Source organism: Acinonyx jubatus, chromosome E4, assembly GCF_027475565.1.
Source record: "Acinonyx jubatus isolate Ajub_Pintada_27869175 chromosome E4, VMU_Ajub_asm_v1.0, whole genome shotgun sequence".
In the NCBI taxonomy this organism is placed as follows: Eukaryota; Metazoa; Chordata; class Mammalia; order Carnivora; family Felidae; genus Acinonyx; species Acinonyx jubatus.
The window spans coordinates 65,113,502-65,137,612 of NC_069395.1; the positions used below are offsets into that span (position 1 = coordinate 65,113,502).

At 43.4% G+C, this 24,111-nt stretch overlaps 1 protein-coding gene across 7 annotated transcripts in view; it reads right to left on the reverse strand.

Annotated features, from left to right (window-relative positions):
- Positions 1–24,111, reverse strand: part of AHCTF1 (AT-hook containing transcription factor 1) — a 78,765-nt gene that overhangs the window by 11,446 nt on the left and 43,208 nt on the right. For all 7 annotated transcript variants that reach the window (XR_008293234.1, XM_027046312.2, XM_027046313.2 and 4 more), the window contains 17 exons: positions 24,003–24,107; positions 23,024–23,117; positions 21,549–21,672; positions 21,355–21,411; positions 20,396–20,542; positions 19,664–19,851; positions 15,321–15,465; positions 15,113–15,244; positions 14,053–14,203; positions 13,411–13,561; positions 12,737–12,835; positions 10,083–10,275; positions 7,555–7,758; positions 6,509–6,923; positions 5,085–5,208; positions 3,089–3,174; positions 197–405 (listed from right to left, as the gene is read on the reverse strand). Coding sequence is in view for 6 of the 7 variants with exons in the window: in XM_027046312.2 (XP_026902113.2) it covers positions 197–405; positions 3,089–3,174; positions 5,085–5,208; positions 6,509–6,923; positions 7,555–7,758; positions 10,083–10,275; positions 12,737–12,835; positions 13,411–13,561; positions 14,053–14,203; positions 15,113–15,244; positions 15,321–15,465; positions 19,664–19,851; positions 20,396–20,542; positions 21,355–21,411; positions 21,549–21,672; positions 23,024–23,117; positions 24,003–24,107 (2,624 nt within the window). In the remaining variant the exon portion in view is untranslated. The remainder of the gene's footprint in view (positions 1–196; positions 406–3,088; positions 3,175–5,084; positions 5,209–6,508; positions 6,924–7,554; positions 7,759–10,082; positions 10,276–12,736; positions 12,836–13,410; positions 13,562–14,052; positions 14,204–15,112; positions 15,245–15,320; positions 15,466–19,663; positions 19,852–20,395; positions 20,543–21,354; positions 21,412–21,548; positions 21,673–23,023; positions 23,118–24,002; positions 24,108–24,111) is intronic.

Consider the following 24,111-nt stretch of genomic DNA (forward strand, 5'->3'; position numbering starts at 1 on the left):
TTTTCATGAAAAACAATTTCTCACTTAAAGGATTTATTCTTTTATATTCCACAAAACAGTCACACTTTTTTTTTCACGCACGTTATTATAAAGAGGCTTTTAGATAGCAGTCAGGTAAACGTATACATTAGGTTTAAACTACGGTTTGAAACTTAACTAAACCACAACTAACAAGTAAAAAAATTAATGTTTTTACATGAATTCCTTGAGTATCCAGAGGACCGTCAGAGACAGGAGGCTTTTCTTCTGGAAAGTCAACACTTGCTTTCAGCACATCGGCTGCTACTTCATGATCTTCTTTTAAGGTCAGTGCTATTTCTTGGTCAGACTTATGACCAGAGGTAACGGGACTTTCAGAGGCAACAAGCCCCAGGTCCCCAGTGTCACCATGGACGTCAGACGCAGCTGAAAGACAAACGAGAGTTAATCCTCCAGGTTTTAGGCGGAAAGAAAACCAGAAAGATACACACCACACTAAGTGAGAAGCCACAGAAAGGTTAGGGCCGTGTTGCACTGGAGACTGTTTCCTTGAAAACCAGACATATTGCCACATGGCTTCTGACATCTGACAGGAAAAGCCAGTGAGGGTTTACATGTGAATCCCATCTCTTCGGTATCCATTCGGTTTAAACAACACATACTTGCTTTGACAGCGGGAGTGGGGAGGGGCAGAGAGAGAGGGAGACACAGAATCCGAAGCAGGTTCCAGGCTCCGAGCTGTCAGCACACAGCCTGACGTGGGGCTGGAACCCAGGAACTGTGAGATCACGACCTGAGCTGAAGTCGGACGCTCAACCGAGTGAACCACCCAGGTGCCCCTGCCCGGGTTCTTTTCAACTTGGATAGAATTCTTGCTCTTACTCTGAAACTTCAGTATGAACACGACTGCTCTGAGGGGCTCAGATGTTTGTTCTCCATTCAATTAGCCTGGAAACTTCATCAGGTGACTAGTGGCAACCAGCTATCCCCGCCGAGCGGTTACAGAATGACGCGAGGGACATGCAATCAGGGCTTTATCTCGCTGGAAAAAGACTAGATCTCTTTTGGCAGAAAGCATCCAAATGACCACAAATACACTCTACCACTTAGAAAAGCTAGAGGGGAGTTGAGGGAGGGCGACAGCTCATCTAAACAAAACAAACCAAAAATCCTCTTTATCTTTGCCAAAGACTTACTAGCACTCATAGTTATTTATATGCCACTTGAGTTTGTGAATGACACAAAATCCCAAACACTTTGCGGCAGGTGGGCGGGGTGGGGGGGTGTCTAACTTAAAAACCTTTAGAATTTAACAAAAATCAATAAAAAGGTTTAAAGAAAAAAAACAAAAACTATTTTCACACTTTTAATAGATAATGGGGCCAGCAGTACCCCAAAGACGCAAAGACAGCTTATAAAACGAAATGAAGGCAGCTGTCACCTGTCCATCCGGCAGAGGAATGGGGGAAGCATGCACTTTACCTTCCAACTGTAGGTGTGTGAAAGCGCGAATAACCTTGCCTGGAGAAAATCCTAGAAATCTGTGCATAATCCTTGACCTGCCTGGGAAGCTCATGGTTTGGAACTACTGAAGAGAAATACTGACACAAAATGTGCCAAGATATGGACACACAAAAAAATTCAAGGCAGAAATGAAATGGCAAAACAGAAATGGCGATCAGCCCGAATGTTCATCAATAAGCACGAGTTAAGCCCACCAAGAACATCCATACAAGGGAACACGACCACGACTATTAAAAAGGACAGGGTTATCTATATTAATGACATAGGAAAAAGTCAGAAGTTTAGTGCTAACTGAAAAAAAAAAGTTGTTTTGGTAATAAACTGGTGATGTTTTATAATTATAGACAACATTTATTGAGCCTTCATTTTTTAATTGAGCTTTTATTAACACTTAAAGGTATAAATATTTTATAGACAAAGCAATGGGAGGTACAGCCCATAGCCTTTACATATTAAGTGCGGAACTAGGTTATGAGTCCAAGCAAAGCCTCCACATTTACCTTCTCTTCCCACATACGCAGGAAAATATGCACACACACACAAATCCAGGAAAGATACTTTAAATTGCCAATAATGGGTCCTTAAAGTAGATATCCAGGTTATGGGGATTTCTACTTTACTTGGCTGTGCTCTCCTCATTATTTTACAATAAAAGTATATTACATCCTAGGGGCACCTGGGGGGGGGGCTCGGTTGGTTAAGGGACAGACTCTTGGTTTCAGCTCAGGTCATGATCTCGTGGATGGTGGGATCGAGTCCCATATCAGGTTCTGCACTGACAGTGTGGAGCCTGCTTGGGATTCCCTCTCTCTCTGCCCCTCCCCCACTCTCTCTCAAAAATAAACTTAAAAGAAGACGTATTACATTCTTAATGAGGGGAAAAAAACAAGTTTATTCAAGTCTGTCCTAATCCCTATTCATAATGAGACGGGCAGGCAGTATTATAGGTATGGAGCATGGGCTCCAGAGTCAGCAGCAACATCATAACATAGTACTGTTAGGTGATCACGCAAAATGCTAAGTTCAAGATGCCTGCTTTCCCCAAACCCAGCTGGAAGCTGAGGAAAATGTTCCTCTCTCATCTCTATACAACCAGGGTCTAAGAGGAGGCACTTAAAAAAAAAAAAAAAAAAGTCATTGGGTTAAAAAAAAAAAAAATCAAATGAAGTCTATATATTCGTTAACTTCCCTAGAGTAAATGCAGTTGTTTGTGATTGTTTTCTAATAGTAAAAAGCCAATTTTGGCCTTATTACAAACACAAAACCAGAAGTTGCCCTGTGTAGACACCTCAGTCCCAGGAGATCAAAAAGCAGATATGCAGTCTGGCTGGGGATTGAGAACTTAATTTCCTCTCTTTGATGTTCTGAAGGAAAGTATGTCCACAAAAACCATTCTAAGACTTCTGCTGGCAGACCACAGAATGCCTTCAGAGAGACTCACTTCCCTTAGCTACGGAATCTGACCAAAAAGGAAGAACTGTGATAAGAAAATCTAGATAACAGATTCCTTTGTTCTAGGAACAGAACACTCCTAAAACACTAAAAAGAATTCTGAAGGCAAGAAAATATACACGTGTACTGTTACCTGCTCTGAGTGTAGAGGAACAGGCCGCGACAGACACTACCCCTTCGTCTAGAACTGGTACCCGGGATTTCAGGGCGACGATTTTCCTTTAGAAACAGAAGTACGTCCGTGAGCGTGTATGAAGGCCCCCACCTGCTCTTACCTGTGTTAATAATCCTGCTCCCTCTGCCACATGTCATTTTGGTAACGAAAACTGAGATTTTCATTATGAATGAACCACCCAAGTTCATTTTGAAGAACACTGTAAAATTTGTAGGTGAATTCAGAAACAAGCAGTGCTGGATTCGGTATTCCTGTTTTCTAATATTTTACTCTGTTGGCAACAGTGGCATGCCGATCAATATAAACTTACACTTATGCCAGTTTTTAAATTACTGTGGGCACATCCTTAAATAAGTCTACCAGGTATTATGGAGTATCTCCTATATACTCAGTAAAGTCAGTTTCGGTGTTTTAGTGTCATCTAAAAAGAGGATGATAAAACAGTGGGAGACCGATGGGACCTGTATCACTTGATGAAAGTTAAGTTCTGCAAATATGGGGACGGTGATCCCTTCCTATGCTGAGCTGGCCTTTCCCCCAAACCCAACTAAAGCATGCTGCCTTTGTAAGAGGGGACAAATAAAATTAAAAAATAAATGCAAGAAAAAGCATGCATTTGGAATATTATATATATTTATTTCATAGGTGTATTTTTGAGACTCATCTCACAACGTTAAGCTAACCAAGAACCAGCGGCTGATAAATTTATATTTAAAAAGGACACAGCTTGTCATGATGGGGACTATCCGCCCAGATTATTACCCACGGTGACCACAAAGTTTCTTGTCACGTGACTGCGCTTTGCTTCGTAACTTTTGTAATTAACCATTTAACCCACTGCAATAAATATTTTCATTAAAACTCAAGAAACATGAGAATGAGACAATAAGACAATCTAGACAATCCTTTCATCTTACGTCCTCCCATTTTTCTATGAAAGCCTGGCAAAGATTCCAGCTAATCAGGATCTCTCTTCTCGGAAGGGCAGCACGCAACTGAGGTCACGCAGGAGACGCGACCTTCATGATACTGGTTTTCGTGGGTGCTCTGTGAACTCCAGCAGGCCCGACAGGGCGATGAACCATGGACAGCATGACATGATCACACTGTGTGCACGCTAATTCACCCTTACGACTTCGAGATCAAAGCTGCCACTTTTCTGTTTCCTCTGTAACAGTGTTGCTCAGGGTCCTGATGTGCGAGGTGTCCGCCTTGCGACCCGATGAAGAGCTTCTGCCAGGTCAATCACTTCACTGGTCAGTTCGGTGACGTCCAAGAAGGGACGTGGTGCACTGACCGATATTCTCATACAAGCTGCCTGTCTGTCTTGTCGCAGACCGTGAACTGACCGGGAACCGGCGTCAGTCTGTTGGAGCACACTGAGCACCACTGCCCAACACCATCTAGGACACTGCCCCACCCTCCCCGACACCACCTAGGAACGCCGCCCAAATGTGCAAACGCCGAATAAAACTGGTGGGGGGGCACGGTGGTTCAGGCAGTCATTCAAAACCAGAAACTCGGCCGGCGGAGTCTCGGATTCACAGGATGGCAAAAACAGCACTGCCTCTCCTACACTCCATCCTGTGCTACAGCAGACGCACCTCATCGGCCTGAAGCCACCAGAAATGGGAGGGTGTGGAGGAACGCACGGCTGGAAATGCAACTCTGGTCCTCAACAAAAATGGGATCACCAAAGCATGTAAGAGGAGATCTGCCTCAATTCATCATGACTTCATAAATTCAGGAAATGTGGAGTCTCATTCTAGGATTCACGGTAACTACCCAAGTAGCACACACTGGACCCAAAGAATGTCCTTCCTAACAGAAACCGTTACTGAAATGGGAATGTCCAAGATCTAAAATAAAAGCTCATCTACGCACGAATATTAAACAACCGGTTCACCGTTTTATTACACTTTCTTAACACGGGAACTTCTCTCCACTAACTTACCCTTCGTGGGCCGCTGGTACACTGAGGGAAGCTTCGACTCCTTGAACGGGGCTCAGGTGACTGAACTCGGAAACTTCCGCCTCTGCGACTAAGAGGTCCTGTGCTTCCGCCTCTTCCAAAGGGCCTGGAAATCACACGGCGAACACTTACAATGATTTATGCCAAATGTTTAGCGATTCCTCACAGTCCTTCCTGGACGATTACTTTCGAACACGTTTGGTGGCTCCGCTTTTTTATACCGTTAGGTTTACTCCCCGGCATCAGAATGCCACAGATCCTTCGAGTTCTCTGAGCCCAGTCCAAGAGCCCCTTTAATCCACACCTCTCACTTCTGGCTTAACATGCAAGTGTTGTACACAGATCGACGCACTTAGTCCTCAACAGTCAAAGTGGTCGAACTGTCCCCCCATTTCACAGACAAAGAAACAAAGGCATGCAGTCACATCTTATCCCAGGCCTAGTAAGGAGCCGAGATTCAAATGTAGTCAGTTTTACTCTACAGTTTGTGCCTCATGATCCCCCATGAGAACAGAAGTTTCTATTTGAGACTGCCTGATCTTTTCGGGAATCATTGATGAAGATACTGCCATGAACATCTTCATGTTTCATCATTCAGATATTTTAGTGGAACCGAGCACATCCAAAGTGACAGATGCTATTCACGGGGACAGCCCTAGGCCCTTAGAGCAATTGCCAATGCCTGTGTTTGGGAAACAGACATCAGAGCCCCAAAGAAACCACTAGGACACAGATTTCTATAGAAGTATTTAGATTAACAGTTTTAAAGTCAGGAGTTACCTTTAAATGCGCAGGGGGTCGAAACATACAAAAATGGGCTAAATTTCTGATGCAATCTTAAGCCAAGTCTCTCTCCTCTCTCCCCCGGCCCCTTCCATGCCGCCTACGATAGCATGTATCAAACAACAGTCTAAGTGTTCGTTTATCTATAGTCCACTAGGCTCTAAGTTACCGACGGGCAAGGCCATGTCTGCCTCACTCACTATCTGACTCTCAGCAATGAGCCCACACAGAAAGAGCCCACCTGCTGCACATGCGTTAGGGGCTCAAAAATCTTTCCGATGGATAAACATAAAGCTATAAATTCATGGGCCCTTGGAGATTTGTTTTGATCGCCCAGAGATGATTTTGGCAGTGGGGACAGTGAAGAGCACGAACGAACGACCTGGTTTCTGAGCAGCTTTCTAGAAAGTTGAGGGTGCTGGACAAGTTAAAAACCGTACCAATCTAGTCTGCAAAGTTCGTATTGTTACTTCTCAGAGCCGTAAGAGGGCCTGACGTCACCTGCGCGCATTGTGCCTACAAGCTAGTCCGCTGTGATCATATGACTGTTCAATCCCGATGCTTTTCTTACAATGGAAGAATTCTATTACAAATCTTGTGAATATCGGGAAATGAGTTCTTACCCGTTTGTTTCTCCAGGTCTGGAGGAGTTATTTCTGATTCAAGAACGTCTGGATCACTGTCCTTCTCTGTCTGTTCAGTCAAATTAGCAATTAATTCTGTGGGAGGGCTCACTGGCTTTGAGGCCACAAAAAGATCTTCCAAGTCTCCTGGGGATGGCGCGTCCTGGTACTCCAAGGTGGTCTGGTCCGACCTGGTTGAGGTACCGCTACTTTCTTTGCTCGTGTCCAGTTTCTCCAAACTCTGTGAGGCCGTGTCCTCCGGTCTCACGTCCATTTCTTGATGGTCCTTTTCGGGACTATTCGGGGAAAAGGCTGCTGTCCTGTCTTCGCTCTTCAGCCGTCTGTTTTCTGCCGGAACTCCACATTTATGGAAAGGTGACGTAAAAGATAGTCTTATTCTGCTCTCGTCTGCCCCCTGTCAAGTAAGAGGTTTTGGAAAAAAGAAAATATTGACTAGTAAAAAGAAGTCGCAGTCGAGTCTCAGCTCTCCACGCTCTCCAATTCTGGTATTTGTCTAGATTCTCTCCTCAGTCAACACTCGCTCTAAATCCATCTTTCCAGATACAGATACGTGGCTGTGAATGTTTCCCTAACTGGTAACGAGGCAGTTTTTCCAAAAGACCAGTATAAACACAGGAGGCAAGATGGCCCACTGCTACCAAATGGTGTCCTATCAACCACAGTGGAAGTCTGACAACATACCCGCCTAAACAACCAATTAAGGTCTCAGTAAGAGAGAGGATGAATAAGGTAAGAAACAAAACATGGACTAAGAATTAGGAGGTTTCTGCCACCAAATAGCTATTTGGTTCTAGGCAATTTACTTGGTGCTTCTGGGCTGTATTTTCTTCACTTGTAAATGATGGGTTTGGCTCGGCCAATACCATGAGTTTCTTTCTGAACCAATGTTTTCTGATTTCATGACACTCTGCGAGAGTGCATACAAAACTCTGGAGTGGTATTATTTAAATGGATTTATCGTTTTACTTGTAAAAGCTAATATATTCTTATTAAGTCTTTTTTGTTCCAACTATTAACAGGCTTACTTCAGCAGTCCGTTTTGTGGCCACGCCTTCTTCCATGAATGAAATTCTAGTTTCTTTAAGTCGCAGAGGAGGGGAAAGGGACCTTCCAGGCGACAGAGACGGAGACGGTAAAGGTGATGTTCGAAGACCAGACCTTAGGATGGACTGAGGAGTGAACTCGGCAAATCCAGAGGAAGCGACTGACATGGCCAGAGTTTTAGCTTTCTGTGACAAGGAACAAATGGGATTGCACCGTTAGTGTTTGTAAAAGACACTTACAGAAGGACAGACAGGGTCAACCAAGTCACAGCAGTGGCTATATATGCTCATCTCCAATAAACACATCAATAAAAACTTTTATTATGGATTACTGGGAAGAAAATACAAAATTCTACTCAGAGGTTTCTATACATAAGGCTACAAGACATAAAACTGCATCCACAATCATTCTAAAGGCCTTGGTTATTCCCAGTTGAAGTTCCACTTAAAAAATACAGTGTAGGGGTGCCTGGCTGGTTCAGTCGATTAGGTGTCCGACTCTTGATTCCGGCTCAGGTCACGATCTCACGGTCTGTGAGTTCAAGCCCCATATCAGGCTCTACGCTGACGGAGTGGAGCCTGCTTGGGATTCTCTCTCTACTCCCGCTCCCTTTCTCTCTCTCTCCTTCCTTCTCTGCCCCTCCCCTGCATGCACGTGCTCGCTCTCTCTCAAAATAAATAAACTTAAAAACAAAAATACAGTGTAGAGATAAATTATTTAATGGTTGCTTACAAAGCATTAGCTAGGCGAAGAGAAATGATAGCATGCAATGAAAAGAACTAGGTTTAATTACAGCAAGTTAATACAGATGAGCCTGACTTTAAGACTGTTTCACAAAAAATATAATTTCATCACATGAATCCAACAGTAACTGATTACTTCTGAGAATCCTCTGAGGATTTACTATAATCAATAAAAATAATTAGCACAAACTGTTTAGCAGAAATAATTCCTTCACTTAACTTCTCCTCTAAAGGACTAGCAAACTGTTGTATCCCATTAGATTACTAAATTCCATCAGATTTCAATTATTACATAGATTTTTTTTCCTAGATTATTTTTGGTAGCAGGCACAAAATAACTACATGATAGAATATGGAATGTGATTTTTAACAAAAATTTTTTTAATGTTTATATTTGAGAGAGCGAGAGAGAGAGCAAGAGAGAGAGAGAGAGCATGAGTGGAGGAGGGACAGAGAGAAAGAGACAGAATCTGAAGCAGGCTCCAGGCTCTGAACTGTCAGCACAGAGCCCAACGCAGGGCTTGAGCTAATGAGCCATGAGATCGTGACCTGAGCCGAAGTCAGACACTTAACCAACTGAGCCACCCGGGTGCCCCAAAATGTGATTTTTTTAATGGATAAAAACAAAGTAACAAAAACAAGTTTAAGGGAAAAAAGGGGGGGGGGCGCCACCTGAGTGGCTCAGTTGAGCATTGGAATCTTGATTTTGGCTCAGATCATGGTCTCAGGTTTGTCCCGAGGGGGGCTCCACGTGGAGCCTGCTTAAGATTCTCTCTCTTCCCTCCTTCTGCCACCCCCACCCACCCCACTCACCCACTTCGTGTGTGCACGCTCTCTCTCTCCCAGAATAAACATTGAAAGAAAAGAAAAAAGAAAAGGAAAAGAGAGAAAGAAAGAAAGAAAGGAAGGAAGGAAGGAAGGAAGGAAGGAAGGAAGAAAACAAGAATCACAGTATCCTACAGATTAAATGTCAGGAACTTAATTAACTTATCCACCTTCTTTTCAAGTGCTTTTAATAACTATTTTTGGACTGGCATTTATTGAACTATTTTATTCACTTTGAAACTTAAGAATCCCCTGGCTTTACTCTCAGTGTGGAATATCCAGAAACAACTGACAAAAACAACGGCAGGGAGCCTGTGGGACTCGGCAGGATGATGGGCTAGGTGCCAGCACACAGCTGACCACTGTGACAGCGGGACGGAAGCAGGTGCCCGTTCCCTGCCACCGCAGGTCTACTGTTGTGGTTTCCCAACTCATGACTTAACAGAGATGTGGGGGAAAAGGAATTCAAGGCAGATATGCTGCTACCAAGGAGTAACAATTTACAGTTTCACCAAAGGAGAGAATGTAAATAAATAAAAACAAACCTAAGAACTAAAAGCATCTGATATAAGGAAAAAGAGCAAACAGTAGCAGAGAAGGAGTGGAGGGGGCGGGGGTGGGGGGGGAGCAAACCCAACAACGTGAAACCTTTTTCCAGAGGTTTTAACTTACAGGTTTCAACTTGTAATAACCAGAGACTTGCGTTACTCTCGGAACAACAATTTAATTGTTAACCTCAATTAAGCGCACAAGGTAAATTTAGTAAAAGTCTGTTTAAGATGTAAAAATATAATAAACAGTTTGGAAAGGTAACTCCCCCCAAAAGATTTAAAGCTGTCAATTACCCAGAGATACCAGTTATAAACAGCTTCCTTCTCCCTTCTACTTGGAAGGTGAAAGCTTCCCAGCTTCCCCGCAAATGCGAGGTACCTAACACTCACCTTCACTACAAAGGGAGTTTCAAGTACACGGAATTCCGAAGTCCTGGGAGAGCTCTGACTCGATCCTTTCTGTTGTGACCTTACTGGCAATGAACTGGACGCTCGGTATAAAGGAGACCTTGGGGGGGTTTGCTGAATAAATCCCAAATGCTGAGACGGCTGGGGCACGGGATGAACGACCGAATCCGGCGGTCTGTAATCACAGCACACACACAGTACACAGAAAGATCCGGATAACTAACTTGTAGACAGATCCGTTTGCTAGAATTCATTTTTACGAACACGTAAAAATTCCTTTTCTCTACATATGACCTACATAATGAACACTGGTTTGCTTGACCTTTTTGGTTTTTATTGCAACGTAAGAATGATCACCAACACACACAAAAACCTTATTTTTTCAAATTAATGAGGGCAGTGACAAAATGGAATCTCAAGATTCTGCTGAATCATTTTCTGTGATGTCCTGGACATAGTTTATACAAATGATAACGCTAATCTCACCAAGAATTTGTATTAAGCACGCATAGTCCCAACAGCTTAAAAACTTAATTTACAGATAAAGACTTTAAATTCAAAAGTGAAAATTCAGGTTACAAATTCTGATAGACCATTTATTTGCATAAGCCACTCTTTCCCCAATTTCCTTGTCAACAGTCTATTTGATGGTTATATTTTGTAGCAATAAAAAGAAAACATTCCCCCAAATGACTCTCTGGTTCAGCTGAGAAGAACCGGAAAGGTAGTGCCTGTCTGGTGCCCAGGAATTACCCACCCCCGTCCTTGCCCTTCTGTCCTCTACATTCAAGTGAGACTTTCATGATGTGATGGTAGATGAACATAGTTCACAGATGGGGCTTTAAGACCCAACCTGTTACCCAGTGGGAAACATTCGTTGGATTCGGAAGTATTAGCTTAATAAATAATGCTTACTAATAAGCACAGCCTTGAGATTTCCACCAAATCAAAAATACCCAGTCAGGCCACTAGACATTTTCTTGCCTCTCCTAATTCTTCTCTTCCTTCTCTGCCTCATTTGTATTCAAAATCTTTATTTGTAAACTGTTTGCTCACTTTTATGCTGAACTATCCCCCATAGATCTTTTGCTACGTGCCTTTGCACTGTGTCAATATTTATGTTCGAGGTGCCTGTTTATGAATGATTCTCAAAAACACAGCCTGTGCAACAAAGTTACCTACTGAGTAAACACAAAATTCTTATACTAATAAGTGTAAGACCAAATATATTGAAATTCTACTAAAACAGTTATCAAGAAAAAGCATTTTTTGATTATGATATTTTCTTTAAAAATGTAGTTCTTAGGATTTCCACAATTTTTTACCATGATACAAATAAGTAATGCATTTCAGGTCACACACACACAAAACATAAATTACACAGACTAACACTTAGCCTCGCCATATGCAGTGCCCACTGATATGACCTCTTCTGTTTCGTTGAAAGAAATGCTAGTCACAATCCGTTAAATTTACTCACTACCCACTAATGCAAACCAGTTTGAAACACAGAATTAGGGAATGGAATGGTTTCTATAAAAATAAGTATTCACACCTCAATTGACTTTCTTCCTTTTGAGTTAATCATAGCTTTGAAGGAGTCTCAATACTTCTTTTTCTTTAGGTCGTTAGGCCATTAGTCATGAGTCTGAAAACCTTTATTACTGCTCCCTTCTTGAACCCCAGATCTATTAAAGTACAAAGGGGCTGAGAAAAAGTTGACTTGTGGGGGAAAAAGTGGAACTACTGATAGGAAAACAGAATGACAATAATAATGACTTTTATTTGAGATAACCTTCCCGGTAATTAAAAGAACACCACCTCCACCTAATTAAATCTAACCCCCCAAAACAGAAAACCCTGGTCAAGCTTTGAAAATATGCCCACTTTATTATAAATAGCTTAGGCCCCGTTTGTAAATTACTAACTTCTTCTGAGTACCTTAAATTCAGATCATTTTATTCTCCTAAAATAATGTAATTCTGTTCTTGATAAAATGTAAACGATCAGAAATTTACAACAATCATGAGCATGGTGTATTAAAGACAAAGAACCAAACATTAAGAGACACCTGTTTGTTCTCCACTCTTGAGGATATGAATACTTTTTCCAACAATCCAACATTTTCAATGAAATACAATCGCAATTTCATCTTGGATGCAAAACTTCAACTTAACTATTTACTTTCCTAATACCACAGGTGAAGATGTACAAATATTATTGCATCTGAAGCCACGTAAGGCATTTTAGTGGGCTCTGCTATACAGGAGAAAGTTTCGATGAGCCAACCGAATTAGTCACAAATTATAAAAACGATTTTGAGTCACAGATCAGTCAACCAGGAACTTATATTAAAGAAAGCAAGTTAACAGTTTACTTAGCTCATGATTGTAATAAAACAAAGTTTGCTTCTTTAAGCAGTCTGATGTCATTCAGCAAAATTTCTAAGTAGGCTAGCAGCTGGTGTAAAGTTTCCTAAAATTACTACACAACCTACCAAGTTAGAAAAAAACTAGAAGCATGCACAAAAACTCATTCAAGAATTTAAAATCATGTAAACTTTTAAAGTTAATTAAAAATTACAGTGCAATTATTGTCTAACATTGTGACTTAAAAATGATTCAGTTAAGTCTTACCTAGAAACTTTTTGTGACGTTTTTAAAATTGGTGTTCCAACAAATGCCTCAGGCATTTTTGCATGTGGGAGAGAAGGAGATGGTCCTTCTGTTTTAGGACTACAAAGAAAATAAAAATTTAACTTTGGATTATGTATTACGAAGAGTATTACATTAAAATATGCTTTAAGAAGGTACGATTAGGGGCTCCTGGGTGGCTCAGTCGGTTGAGCATTCGACTCTTGATTTTGGCTCAGGTCATGACCTCACGGTTCATGGGACAGAGCTCCGCGTCGGGCTCTGTGCTGACAGCGCGGAGCCTGCCTGGGATTCTCTCTCTCCCTCTCTCTCTGCCCCTCCCACGCTTGCACACATTCTCTCTCTTCCCATGCTTGCACGCATTCTGTCTCAAAATAAATAAACTAAAAAAAAAACCAAGAAGGGATTAGATAGGAAAGGAGGGCTTTCGCTTTTTACTCTGTACGTTTCCGTTCAGTTACAAATAATAATAAATATAAATGCCTTTAAATTTAAAGACAAAAAGAATTCTTCTTGCAATAAAAATAGTCAACATACAAGTTTCTCCTTTTTAAACACACTAATAAACGCTAAGGCTGGACTGCTGATGACAGCTTCTGACATCCAGGGAGGATTAACAAGAAGCCAGGCTGTCACGGGGTGTGAGGAGAGAGTACCTGCTGCAGGCTGATGTGCCGTCTTTAGGGTCGCTGTTTGCCCAAACCTCTCCAATTTTAGACAACACGCTACTGATGAAGGTAGATCTTGTTAACACAGTCCCTGTTGCGGTCTGCTTTGTGACAGTCGATAATGGTTTGGGTCTAGAAACTGTGAAACAAAGAACGCAAGGTCAATTTCATCTCTGATGCCAGGATTTTACTAGACTAATAATGAAAGAGTGACTGGAAAACAGGGGTCATGAGAGAAGAGTAGTTCAGGGTTATACTTAGTTTAACAACATATATGCAGCGAGATTCAACAACTTAGGCTTTTAGGAGGCAGTAAAAATATTATCCAACATGTTCTCTAAAAGTTGGACAGGAGTGTCCAAATGAAATAAAACGAGTTCTTTTACTCTGTACTACACTGCTAAATAAACTATACAAACTTCCAAGAAAACTTTTATGTTGGGGGACGGGGAGCAGGGGGGGCAGCTCGAGTGGCCAGTAAAAAACAAACAAACAAACAAACAAACAAAAAACTACTGTAACGAATCAAAGCAAAAGTGAGCTAAACAGAAGCTAACAATGGTTCAGAAGGTAATCATTTGATATCCTTTCTCACCCGATACTTTCTGATAGTTTTCAATGAAATCTTACCTTCTTGAAGAACTGGTGATGTGGACAGATGGTAAGGCTTGGCTTGTTCAAAGGCTAATTTTCGCTGGATTTTAGGAAGGACTTTCCCATATTGGTCTATTATAGCATTCCGAACCTCTGATCTCTCCCGCAAAAGAGGATCCCGATCATTCTATTGAATATGCCGTAATTGGTAAAAATTTAATATTCAAAAACATTAAGCGTTACGTTTACGTATTTAGCATTTAAAATAAATTCTGCATACCTAAGAGTATCTTCGTCCTCCCTTCATATCCATTCTTCCCAACCCAGGACCTCTGACATACACCTAACTGCATTAGCAGTCCCTGTCCACTGGCCTCGATCCTTCACAACTACTAAAACAATGGTTATCATTCACCAAGGGTCTACGTGGGTCAGGCACCATGTCCCTTCAGACACACCTCTGCGCATCCCCACGAAGAGACCTCGACATTTTACAGGTAAGGAACCAAGGCTCAGAGAATGTGTTTCAAGCACAGAGCACAAAGAAGAATCAATCGGACCCCTAAGGCCCATGCTCTTTGCACGGTGTTAACTCCTACTGCCCCTCCACCCCTGCCTCCTATTCTCCGAGTGGGGTGGTTAGTCTCGCAAGAAGTGTGGGTAGTTAGCCAAAGAGAAATGACGTACTAATGAGAGAATCAGGTAAATACTAATTCCCCGCTCCCAATCTGCTACAGAAGTAACAAGAGGAATTCTCCAAGCTCAAGGTTATATAAAAACCCCAGTGGTTACCAAAGTATAAACTCTGTTGTTTTTTAACATTTATTCATTTTTGAGAGACAGAGAGGGACAGAGTGTGGGCGGGGGAGGAGCAGACAGAGTGGGAGACACAGAATCCGAAGCAGGCTCCAGGCTGTCAGCACAGAGTCCCACGCGGGGCTCGAACTCACGAACCGCGAGACCGTGACCTGAGCCCAAGTCGGACGCTTCACTGACTGAGCCACGCAGGCGCCCCCAAAGTACAAACTCTTATACAACAAAATCACCAGTTTTCCTTCTTCTCTTGTCCCCCATAATGAAACAAGTTGAACCATACCGTGAGATTGGCCTTCAGAGTTTGGTTCAGCCTCAGGGCAGAGGCGTAATTGGCACGCTGCAGGTAGTGAACTAGAAGGAACTCCTGATTTCGGACACTGGTGCTGGACTGCAAAAATCTCACCAAGCACTCCTAGGAAGAACCAAACACAGTCGTGAGCCGCCAGCATATCCGGAACTTCTGCCGAGCTGCTGCTGGGGGTCATCACCTGCTCTGTGTCGGTGAAAGGCAGCTGCAGCAAATCCTCCATCAGGCCCGCGTCCTGGCAGACCTCGTACGCGTGCCTGAGGAGCTCCTCCACGTTGAGGCCGGCGGAGTGCTGCCGCAGGAAAGTCCAGGCCTCCACCACGTACCTGAAACCGGCGTTCAGCACGATTCCGTGTTAGAAAAGCTGTTTGAGGTATTCAAAATAAGCGCTCCACCCACAGAACCTCATCACGCTCTGTGTATATAATTTACAAGTACTTTAAGCTTTTATGAAATACTCATCATCGTGGGCACCTGGGTGGCCGAGTCGGTAAAGAGTCAGATTCTTGGTTTCAGCTCCGGGCATGATCTCCCTGTTCGTGAGCTTGAGCCCTGCAATGGGCACTGCACTGACAGCAGAGAGCCTGCTTGGGATTCTCTCCCCCCTCTCTGCCTCTCCCCTGCTCGCTCTCCTGGTCTCTCATAAAAAAAAAAAAAAAAAAGAAGGGAATGCAAGCTGGTGCAGCCACTCTGGAAAACAGTATGGAGGTTCCTCAAAAAACTAAAAATAGAACTACCCTGTGACCCAGCAATTGCACTACTGGGCATTTCTCCATGGGATACAGGTGTGCTGTTTCAAAGGGACACATGCACCCCCATGTTTAGATAGCAGCACTATCGACAACAGCCAAAGGATGGAAAGAGCCCAAATGTCCATCGATGGATGAGGATAAAGAAGAGGTGGGATATATATACAATGGAGTTTTACTCGGCAATCAAAATGAGTGAAATCTTGCCATTTGCAACTACGTGGATGGAACTGGAGGGTATTATGCTAAGTGAAAGTAGTCAGAGAAAAACAAAAATCGTAAGACTTCACTCATATGAGGACTTCAAGAGACGAAACAGATGAACGTAAGGGAAGGGAAACAAAAAAAAATATAAAAACAGGAAGGGGGACAAAACAGAAGAGACTCATAAATATGGAGAACAAACCGGGTTACGGGAGGGGTAGTGGGAGGGGGATGGGCTAAATGGGTAAGGGGCACTAAGGAATCTACTCCTGAAATCACTGCTGCACAATATGCTAACTAATTTGGACGTAAATTTTAAAAAATAAAAAATAAAACAAGTTAATAAAAAAAAAAACTTATCATTACATAACGAAGTTTGCTAATATCAACGAGAAGGCTTCACGTGATGCTGTTCTGGACCATTACTTACGTGTAAAATAGAAAAGCTAAGTAAGTACACAGGAGTCAGAAGACATAAGCTAATGTGGTCTGGACAGAAGAAGAGTAGTGTGGTGTGGCAGAAAAAAGCCGGCTCCCGTGGAACAGACACCCAGCATGAGAGCAGTGGGACCATGGAACAGTGTTTATGGGCCGGTGATGGGCTTGCTTCACTCAGTAAAAAAATATTGTGACTGACTGATAAAGCAAGATCTGATTAGAGAACACGGGTTCAACTAGGCAGTTTTGGACATCATGTGGGGGCCATGAGGCTGTCCTTCCACGGGCAGTAAGACCATTGGATAAGCAGTGTTTCCCATGATATACTGTTAAGTTAAAAAAAAAAAAAAAAAAAAGCAAGCTTACAACAGTATGAACATTAATTATTTAAAAAAACTAACCAATGAACAAAGCCTATAAACACTTACAGACTTACTTCATACTTACTAAGATAACAAAACGTCTTGAAAGATCCGCACTAAATCTGACAGTAATTAATCTAGCACTTGGAATTTTTGGAGGGGCTGGCAGCTTTCAGGACTGGAGTGGGGGAAGGCGGGCAGAATAAAAACATGGCAAGGACACAGGAATATGACTATCAAGCAAATAATTTTCTTAAAACTTCATCCAACTAAAGGACACAGGGTAAGGTGACGCGGGGTCAAGCGGCCTAACCCTCATGGAGGGCAGTGTGCCACATCTCCCAAAATTATAACTGCAAATGTCCTTTCACCAAGCAATCCCACTTGCAGGATTTTACACCTTATGAGCTGCATCTGTGCTTGTGCAAAACGTGCAGTTACTCGTAGCAATGTTTAAAATGGCAAAACACGTAAATGTTCACTAAGGGGAGGAAATTAAAGAAGTACTGGTCCATCACACCGAATTACTATACAACAAAAATAAGGAAGCTCTTTTTGTACTATTCTGAAATAAGTTCCCAATGACCTAGGTGATAAAAGTATGTTGCAGAAAGACGTATAGTAGGCCACTTGTATTTTTAAAGGGGGTGGGGGGTGTTCAATGGGTCCACGCTGCCCAAAAGAAGCCTGGAGCGGCCCCCTTCACTGCTACAGTGACAGGACTGCTACAAGGTTCCGGGGGAAGGGAAAGCTCCTGAAACAGCCTGTCACAGTGAAGGCCAAACTCGTCGGTAAGACTGCGGAGGAGAGTGAGGGCACGTGGGGAGCCTGTATCCCTGCAGCTCGAAGCCACGTGGAGGGAGGGTCATGAGAATATGCGGCTTTTTGCTTTTCAACAGTAAGATACTTACATGCTTTGACAAGCTTCAAAAGGATACACGGTGGACTCCCAGCCTCCTAAGCTGCTTCTTGGTGCCCAATCATCACTAACAATTTCTCAGGTATCCTTCCTAAGAAGTTCTGGACACACACAAGCAAACACATATTTCTTCCCACCCCTACTTAAGCCCTCCCCCCACCTTTTGAAAAGCACTTGTCAGCACATAATGAACCCATTTATTGAATAAACATTTATCACCGTTAGCTTTTTAAAATTTTTTTCTTTTTTAAAAAAATTTTTTTAAAGTTTACTTTTGAGAGAGAGAGTACAAGCAGGGGAGGGGCAGAGAGAGAGAGTGAGACACAGATTCCGAAGCAGGCTCCAGGCTCTGAGCTGTCAGCACGGAGCCCACTGTGGGGTTCGAACCCACAAAATCGTGGGATCACGACCTGAGCCAAAGCCTGACGCTTAACCAACTGAGCTCCCAGGCAACCCTTTCTTTTTGTTCTAATGTTCACTGCACATTTATTCAGCCAGCCAAATGCTTCTGGCCAACCCAAATTATTTCATTTCAACAAGTACTTCCTAATTCATTACTTTTGAGGACACTGGCAGTTTCTACCTGTCTAACCAACCCACGATTACACTACAGAACTTGTCTTCTATCTGAGATGCAGAGATTCAACCCTCTCAGAGATGCATCGTTTAACCCAAGAGAACAAAGAAAACATTAACTTCCAGAGTGCTGGCACTGAAGTGGTGTTTGGTTCATTAAGGACAATTTGTGGTGAGTAAAGTGACCATTTTCTAAAAATATAAAAGCGGCCAATCGATAGAACTGGAAAATAAAAAAAAGAGTTGTGTAAAACAGTTACAACCAAGTAAGAAACATTAGCTCCCAGCAACTTCCCCAACTACTTTGGTTAACAAGGAAACCCAATAATGAGATCGTTGTATTTCCAATCATGCCATTTAACTTGTTGTTGTTACAAATGTGACAGATCAAATAACTGCAGCAACATATACATATATTGCTGTAATATAAACGGCAAATACCACACTGATTAGAGAACGTTAAAATAAGGCAAAGGCAAGAGGCAATGCAAAGATATCACGTGCTCAAATCTGGTTCAAGTATGTAAGATTACCCAACCTGATTTTACAACTCAGGATGACTTCATCCTTCCTCTCTATTTTTGGCCCCTCTTCAGCTACTCAAACCCCAACCGTCCATGTGGCCGACTGCCAATACAGCCAGTTAGCAACAGATATAATTTTTTTTTTTAATTTTTTTTTTTCAACACTTATTTTTGGGACAGAGAGAGACAGAGCATGAACAGGGGAGGGGCGGAGAGAGAGGGAGACACAGAATCGGAAACAGGCTCCAGGCTCTGAGCCATCAGCCCAGAGCCTGACGCGGGGCTCGAACTCACGGACCGCGAGATCGTGACCTGGCTGAAGTCGGACGCTTAACCGACTGCGCCACCCAGGCGCCCCCAGATATAATTTTTTTAATCAAGTATTTTTTCAAGTGTGAGAGAGCACATGCGTGTGAGTGGGGGAGGGGCAGAGAGCGAGGGAGAGAGAGAATCCCCAGCAGGCTCCGCACTGACAGTGGCGAGCTCGACATGGAGCACCGTGAGATCATGACCTGAGTGAGCCACCCAGATGCCCTGGCAACAGATGGAACTTTAAACCTCAGCTTTGTTTCCCGTTACTCCTTATTCATCCTTTCCTATGACAAAAGGTTTTTGCACATTTCTTCCTAATGCCAAGAGATGAAGAACCCTAAGAATGAATATGACGTGATGCGACCAAAGCGAGATTATATACCGCTGATTTACTGACGTATAATCCAGAGTCTGACTGCGGTTTCAAAATGCGGACTCACCTGTTAGAAAGCAGAACAGTGAGGTGAAGGATGACGTCATCGCCGCTGGACACCGTCGGCTTCATGGTCTGAATGTACCTGAGGGCTTGTCTGTGCTCACCCTGGCTCATGAAGGCTTGAATAATCTTTGAATGCTGCCACGACACAGGTTTTGCAGTACTTGGGTGAAACAGAAGGTCCAAGCCGCTCTGCAAAGAGGGCATGAGAGTCGCTAAATACAAACATGACGCGCTGCATTTAGACAAGGTAGCCGACCTTTACAAAGACAGGCGACGCTACAGCCACAAAAAGCAGTTTAAATGCAACCTGTAAAGGTCTACTTGAACACATGGTGTGTTTTAAGTAAAAGCTTCATTCTTTTGAGGCCTCATTTAAGCTATTATAAAAAACTTTCCACCACCACCGTCACGCATCAATGCCGAACTCTGCCTCCTACAGCAACACACCTAGTGTATCTGTGACAGAACAATGCTCCGTATTTGCACTACTAGCAATCGCTTATTATTTCTTTCCTTCTTTGGATAGTACGGAACCTGGGGTTGAAACTGTTTTATCTTTGTATCCTCACTGGATAAATAGTGCTTGGTAAAGGCACTGATTGAACGGAGTCCTTAAATTACCTCTAAAAGCAGACTGTATCGTATCTGTAACATCCCATTTAATCCAGCTATGTATTTCTTTCTAAAATCCTAATAGTTTACGAACGTTGACATTCTAAGTGAACAGACTTACCCCATAGTCATTATGATCTATCAGCCAAAACCCTTGGATAAGTTTGACCTGGCCCCAAGAAATGGCAAAGGCGGTCGGAAATGATTCGATGCAAGCATCTGTTTTGTTGGGGAAGGAATACATGATATCGAGTAACAAATAAATGGTCTTTAAAAAAGAGGATTAAGGGCAATAAACAAGAAGAAAACTCCCACACGTCTAATTGTGTTAGGCAGCAACAGCAAAGAGGCTCGAAGGGGCTGCGTCTGGCATTCGGAAAGCCCGGACGGATAACCAACCGTGGTAGTTTCATGAAACGTGGGCCTAGCCAGTCCTACAACCGACCTCACTCATTCTCAAAAGCAAGTACCACCACGAAGGAGATGAACTAAGCACACTTGCTTAAGGAAGCCAGTGGCTTACAGGCAAACTGAAGAAGCAGAGCCACAGACAAAATTCCAGTTAGGCAGCAAAACCCAGCAGCTTAAGCAAGCGCATCATCTCTGTTATAAATCACGAATGGAACTACACATTTTTAGATAAAGAAACTGACGTTAGCACAAAAATATTACTGCAAAGACCACCGGGCTCCAAGCCAGCCAATACCTAAGGTAATATTAAGCTAACTTCTCATGTATTCGTACTGAACACAGAAGTTGACCTCACTAAGAAAGAGCATCTGGCCGGCCATGTTTTGGAGCCGTTGTTCTAACGCTGGGAACGTCTGGGACACATGGTCCAGTCGAGGAGAACTGTGGACGCTATCCCTAGAAAACTGAACACCAAACACAGTTCTGCATGGTTTCAGGTCCGCGACGGACCCTCTGAACCCAACCAACGGACCCCGGGTTAGGAAACCTTCCTTTAGAGAAGTTTCAGATGTGAACTGGAGACTGGTTTTAGATGCGCGAGGTTCCCACCACTCTCAAATCTGAGGATTCGGGTAACGCGTGAATTACTTGACAGCGCTTAAAGGATACGACAGCGTGTTTGCTCGCTTCGGTAACGTCGTCTAGGAGGTATATGTCCAGCAGTGCCTACAAAAGGATAAAACATCCGGTGTGCTTTATATATTCGTTCACTCAGGCTCCTTGGTTTCCCGAGCCTGTGCCAGGTGTGAAATATAGGGCTAAGCACGACCACCCTCCCCCCAACTCTGTTGTCGGGCACTTACGTGTAGACTGGTGGGGGGGTATTTTCCTGTGCCTCCTTCATCCCGTTTCCACAGCTTCTCCACGCCATCTCCTAACTGAGAAACCATTCCGTCAATCATCAAGTAATCAGGATTCCACTTCCCTCTGCAAGAAGGGCAACATTCACGATTATTTAGTATTAACTTATTTAGTATTACCTAAATAATTTAGTTTTATCTAAATAATTACTTAGTATTATCAGAACAATAAGCATCACGATCCCAACAATCCAGAGAGTCGACAACAGGGCCCCGTTTAGCACCAGGTGAGCTCTAGTCATCAAGAACCAGCTAGACCCTGAAGACGCCTCTGGCTGGGGCACCAACAAGCCAGTGTGTGAAGGTCAGGTCTGGAGGAGAACCGGGTCCCGCCCGCCAGGTGCCTGAAGCGATTCTGGGTTTTACAGCCCGAGAGAGCATGGCAGCCCATTGGTGAAAACGTGCTGCAGTTCAGGGTCAAAGAGCCAGGCCCTCAGTTTCATCACCCAGGGGGTTCTGGCCCCAGCGATCTCTTCACCACTGCCTCGCTGTGCACCTACGAGGCGAGAGGCAGACACAGTGCCTGCCTCCTCCTCGAAGAACACTGCTCCTGGGGGCGGGCAGCTGCTCAGTCTGCAGCCATACTGACTGCGTAACTTTGTGACAAACAGGACCAGAAAGCTTAGCAAATCCGCTCAGGGACACACACTCTTAGCAATAACAGATCCAGAATTTTCAGATATGCCTAGTAAGTCTCCCAAGTCCGCGCTCGTCTCCGAGATTAGTTCTTAAGCACCAGACTCCACACTTGCCACGCACCAAAGGCACTGATCTCTGGGCGACCGTGACCTTGCGCCTGTGCCTGCGTGAGCCAGCGCGGTCAGTGCTGCGGGCTATGCTACCACGAAGCTGCTCTGGCCCAAGGGAGAAGGCGCTCTAAGTCCAGAGGCAGAACCAAGGCTCACTCACTGCTCTTGCTTCTAGTACTTCTACTTCTTTATTTCAAAGGAACCAATGAGGCAAACAGTCACGTGTTTTCAAAAGAAATAAAGGAAATAAGAAAAACAGAAAAAAGTGGGTGAAGTGTCCAACCACAGCTGTTAGTGGAAATAACGTAACATGCCTAACTGGTGGTATGTTTTATGTTTTGAGGACTCGGAGCTTCTAGTCTTTTCCTGAATACGAATTCTCAGGAAAAATACACGCTTACACTATAGAATCTCCTCTGATAAACCAATTGTGGGAACTACTTTAAATTAGGAAATACTGAGTTATAGAGTAAAGGTGGTAACCCTTAGGTCAAGGCAGACAAGCAAACATTACAACTAAAATAATAAGGCTGGCAACAAATCCTGTCACCATACTTAAGAATTCCACGATTTCAGCTTTTGTAGCGCGACGAATTCTGTTCTGAGGTAGGGAGACTTCTTACGAAAGTGATTCTTAAAATGTTCTGGAAGGTTCCGGATATACTGTACCTGGACAGACGCTCACACTTCTGTCGACGGCTGGTGTAGTAGTTCTGGATGACGGGGTAGTTGTAGCATAAGCGGGGCAGGTGCACGGCATCATCTAAATATTGGTTGGGGGGGGGGGTGGGGGAGGCTGGTAAGATTTCCAAAACTTCCCAACGATACTCAAGGTTACACATATTAACGTTTTACTAAAATCATATGATGTTGTTTAATCTGAAGGTTTCCTCAATTTAAGTAATAAATTTACTTAAATGAAGTAAGTAAATTAGCAGATACACAAATGAGAAAACAGAGTCTCTCGTGACAGTCTGAAAAAACAAGGGTGCTGGCTTAAAACTCTGGAAAAGCCATTCCAGAAAATGATTCTACTCCCTTAATCACAAATGATCATCTGAAAGCCAGCAACGGCGACTATTTAAGTAAAAATCAAAGAGCATAAAGAAAGGGTAAGATCAAAGCAATTACGCACAGGACAGAAGCACTTCTAAACAGAATCTAACGTGTGCCCCAGACGTGCAAGAAGTTAGAGGCTTTGGAAGTGCTCTAGACAAACATGGCAAAAGTCAAATCCTCAAATTCTTGGTACTGGCATAAATTATTAGCTAAAAGGAGACATTGAACAGATGGCAAATAATACTGGTTAATAACCATATTAAAAGAACTCTTAAGGAGAAAAACATCAGCAAATTAGAATAGAAAACCCACGGGTGAATGGATCTAAACAGAGCTGGTGATATCGCTGGACCCTTTTTCGGAAGCCAAGTTTCGTGTCATTCAGCCCAATAAATAGTGTGTGGACGCCTGGGAACGGCACGGGGCGAGGCTCTCCAGACACAAAGTGAGGAAGAACGTTCGGAGGTGAGAACAGGAGAAAACGTAAGTGAGGTGGTGGGAGAAAGGAAATCTGAAACCCCAGAACAAACAAGTTACAAGGATTTAAGACCGCGTCCACGCCCATCCACGGGTTATGTAAATCTTTTACCTAAGCCCTCTGGTAGCAGCCCGGAGCGGCAGAACCAAAGCACCACTTGTGTGTACCGGCAGATGAGCCGGGTGACCAGGCACTTCCTGTGGAGGTCCAGAAGGCCTGC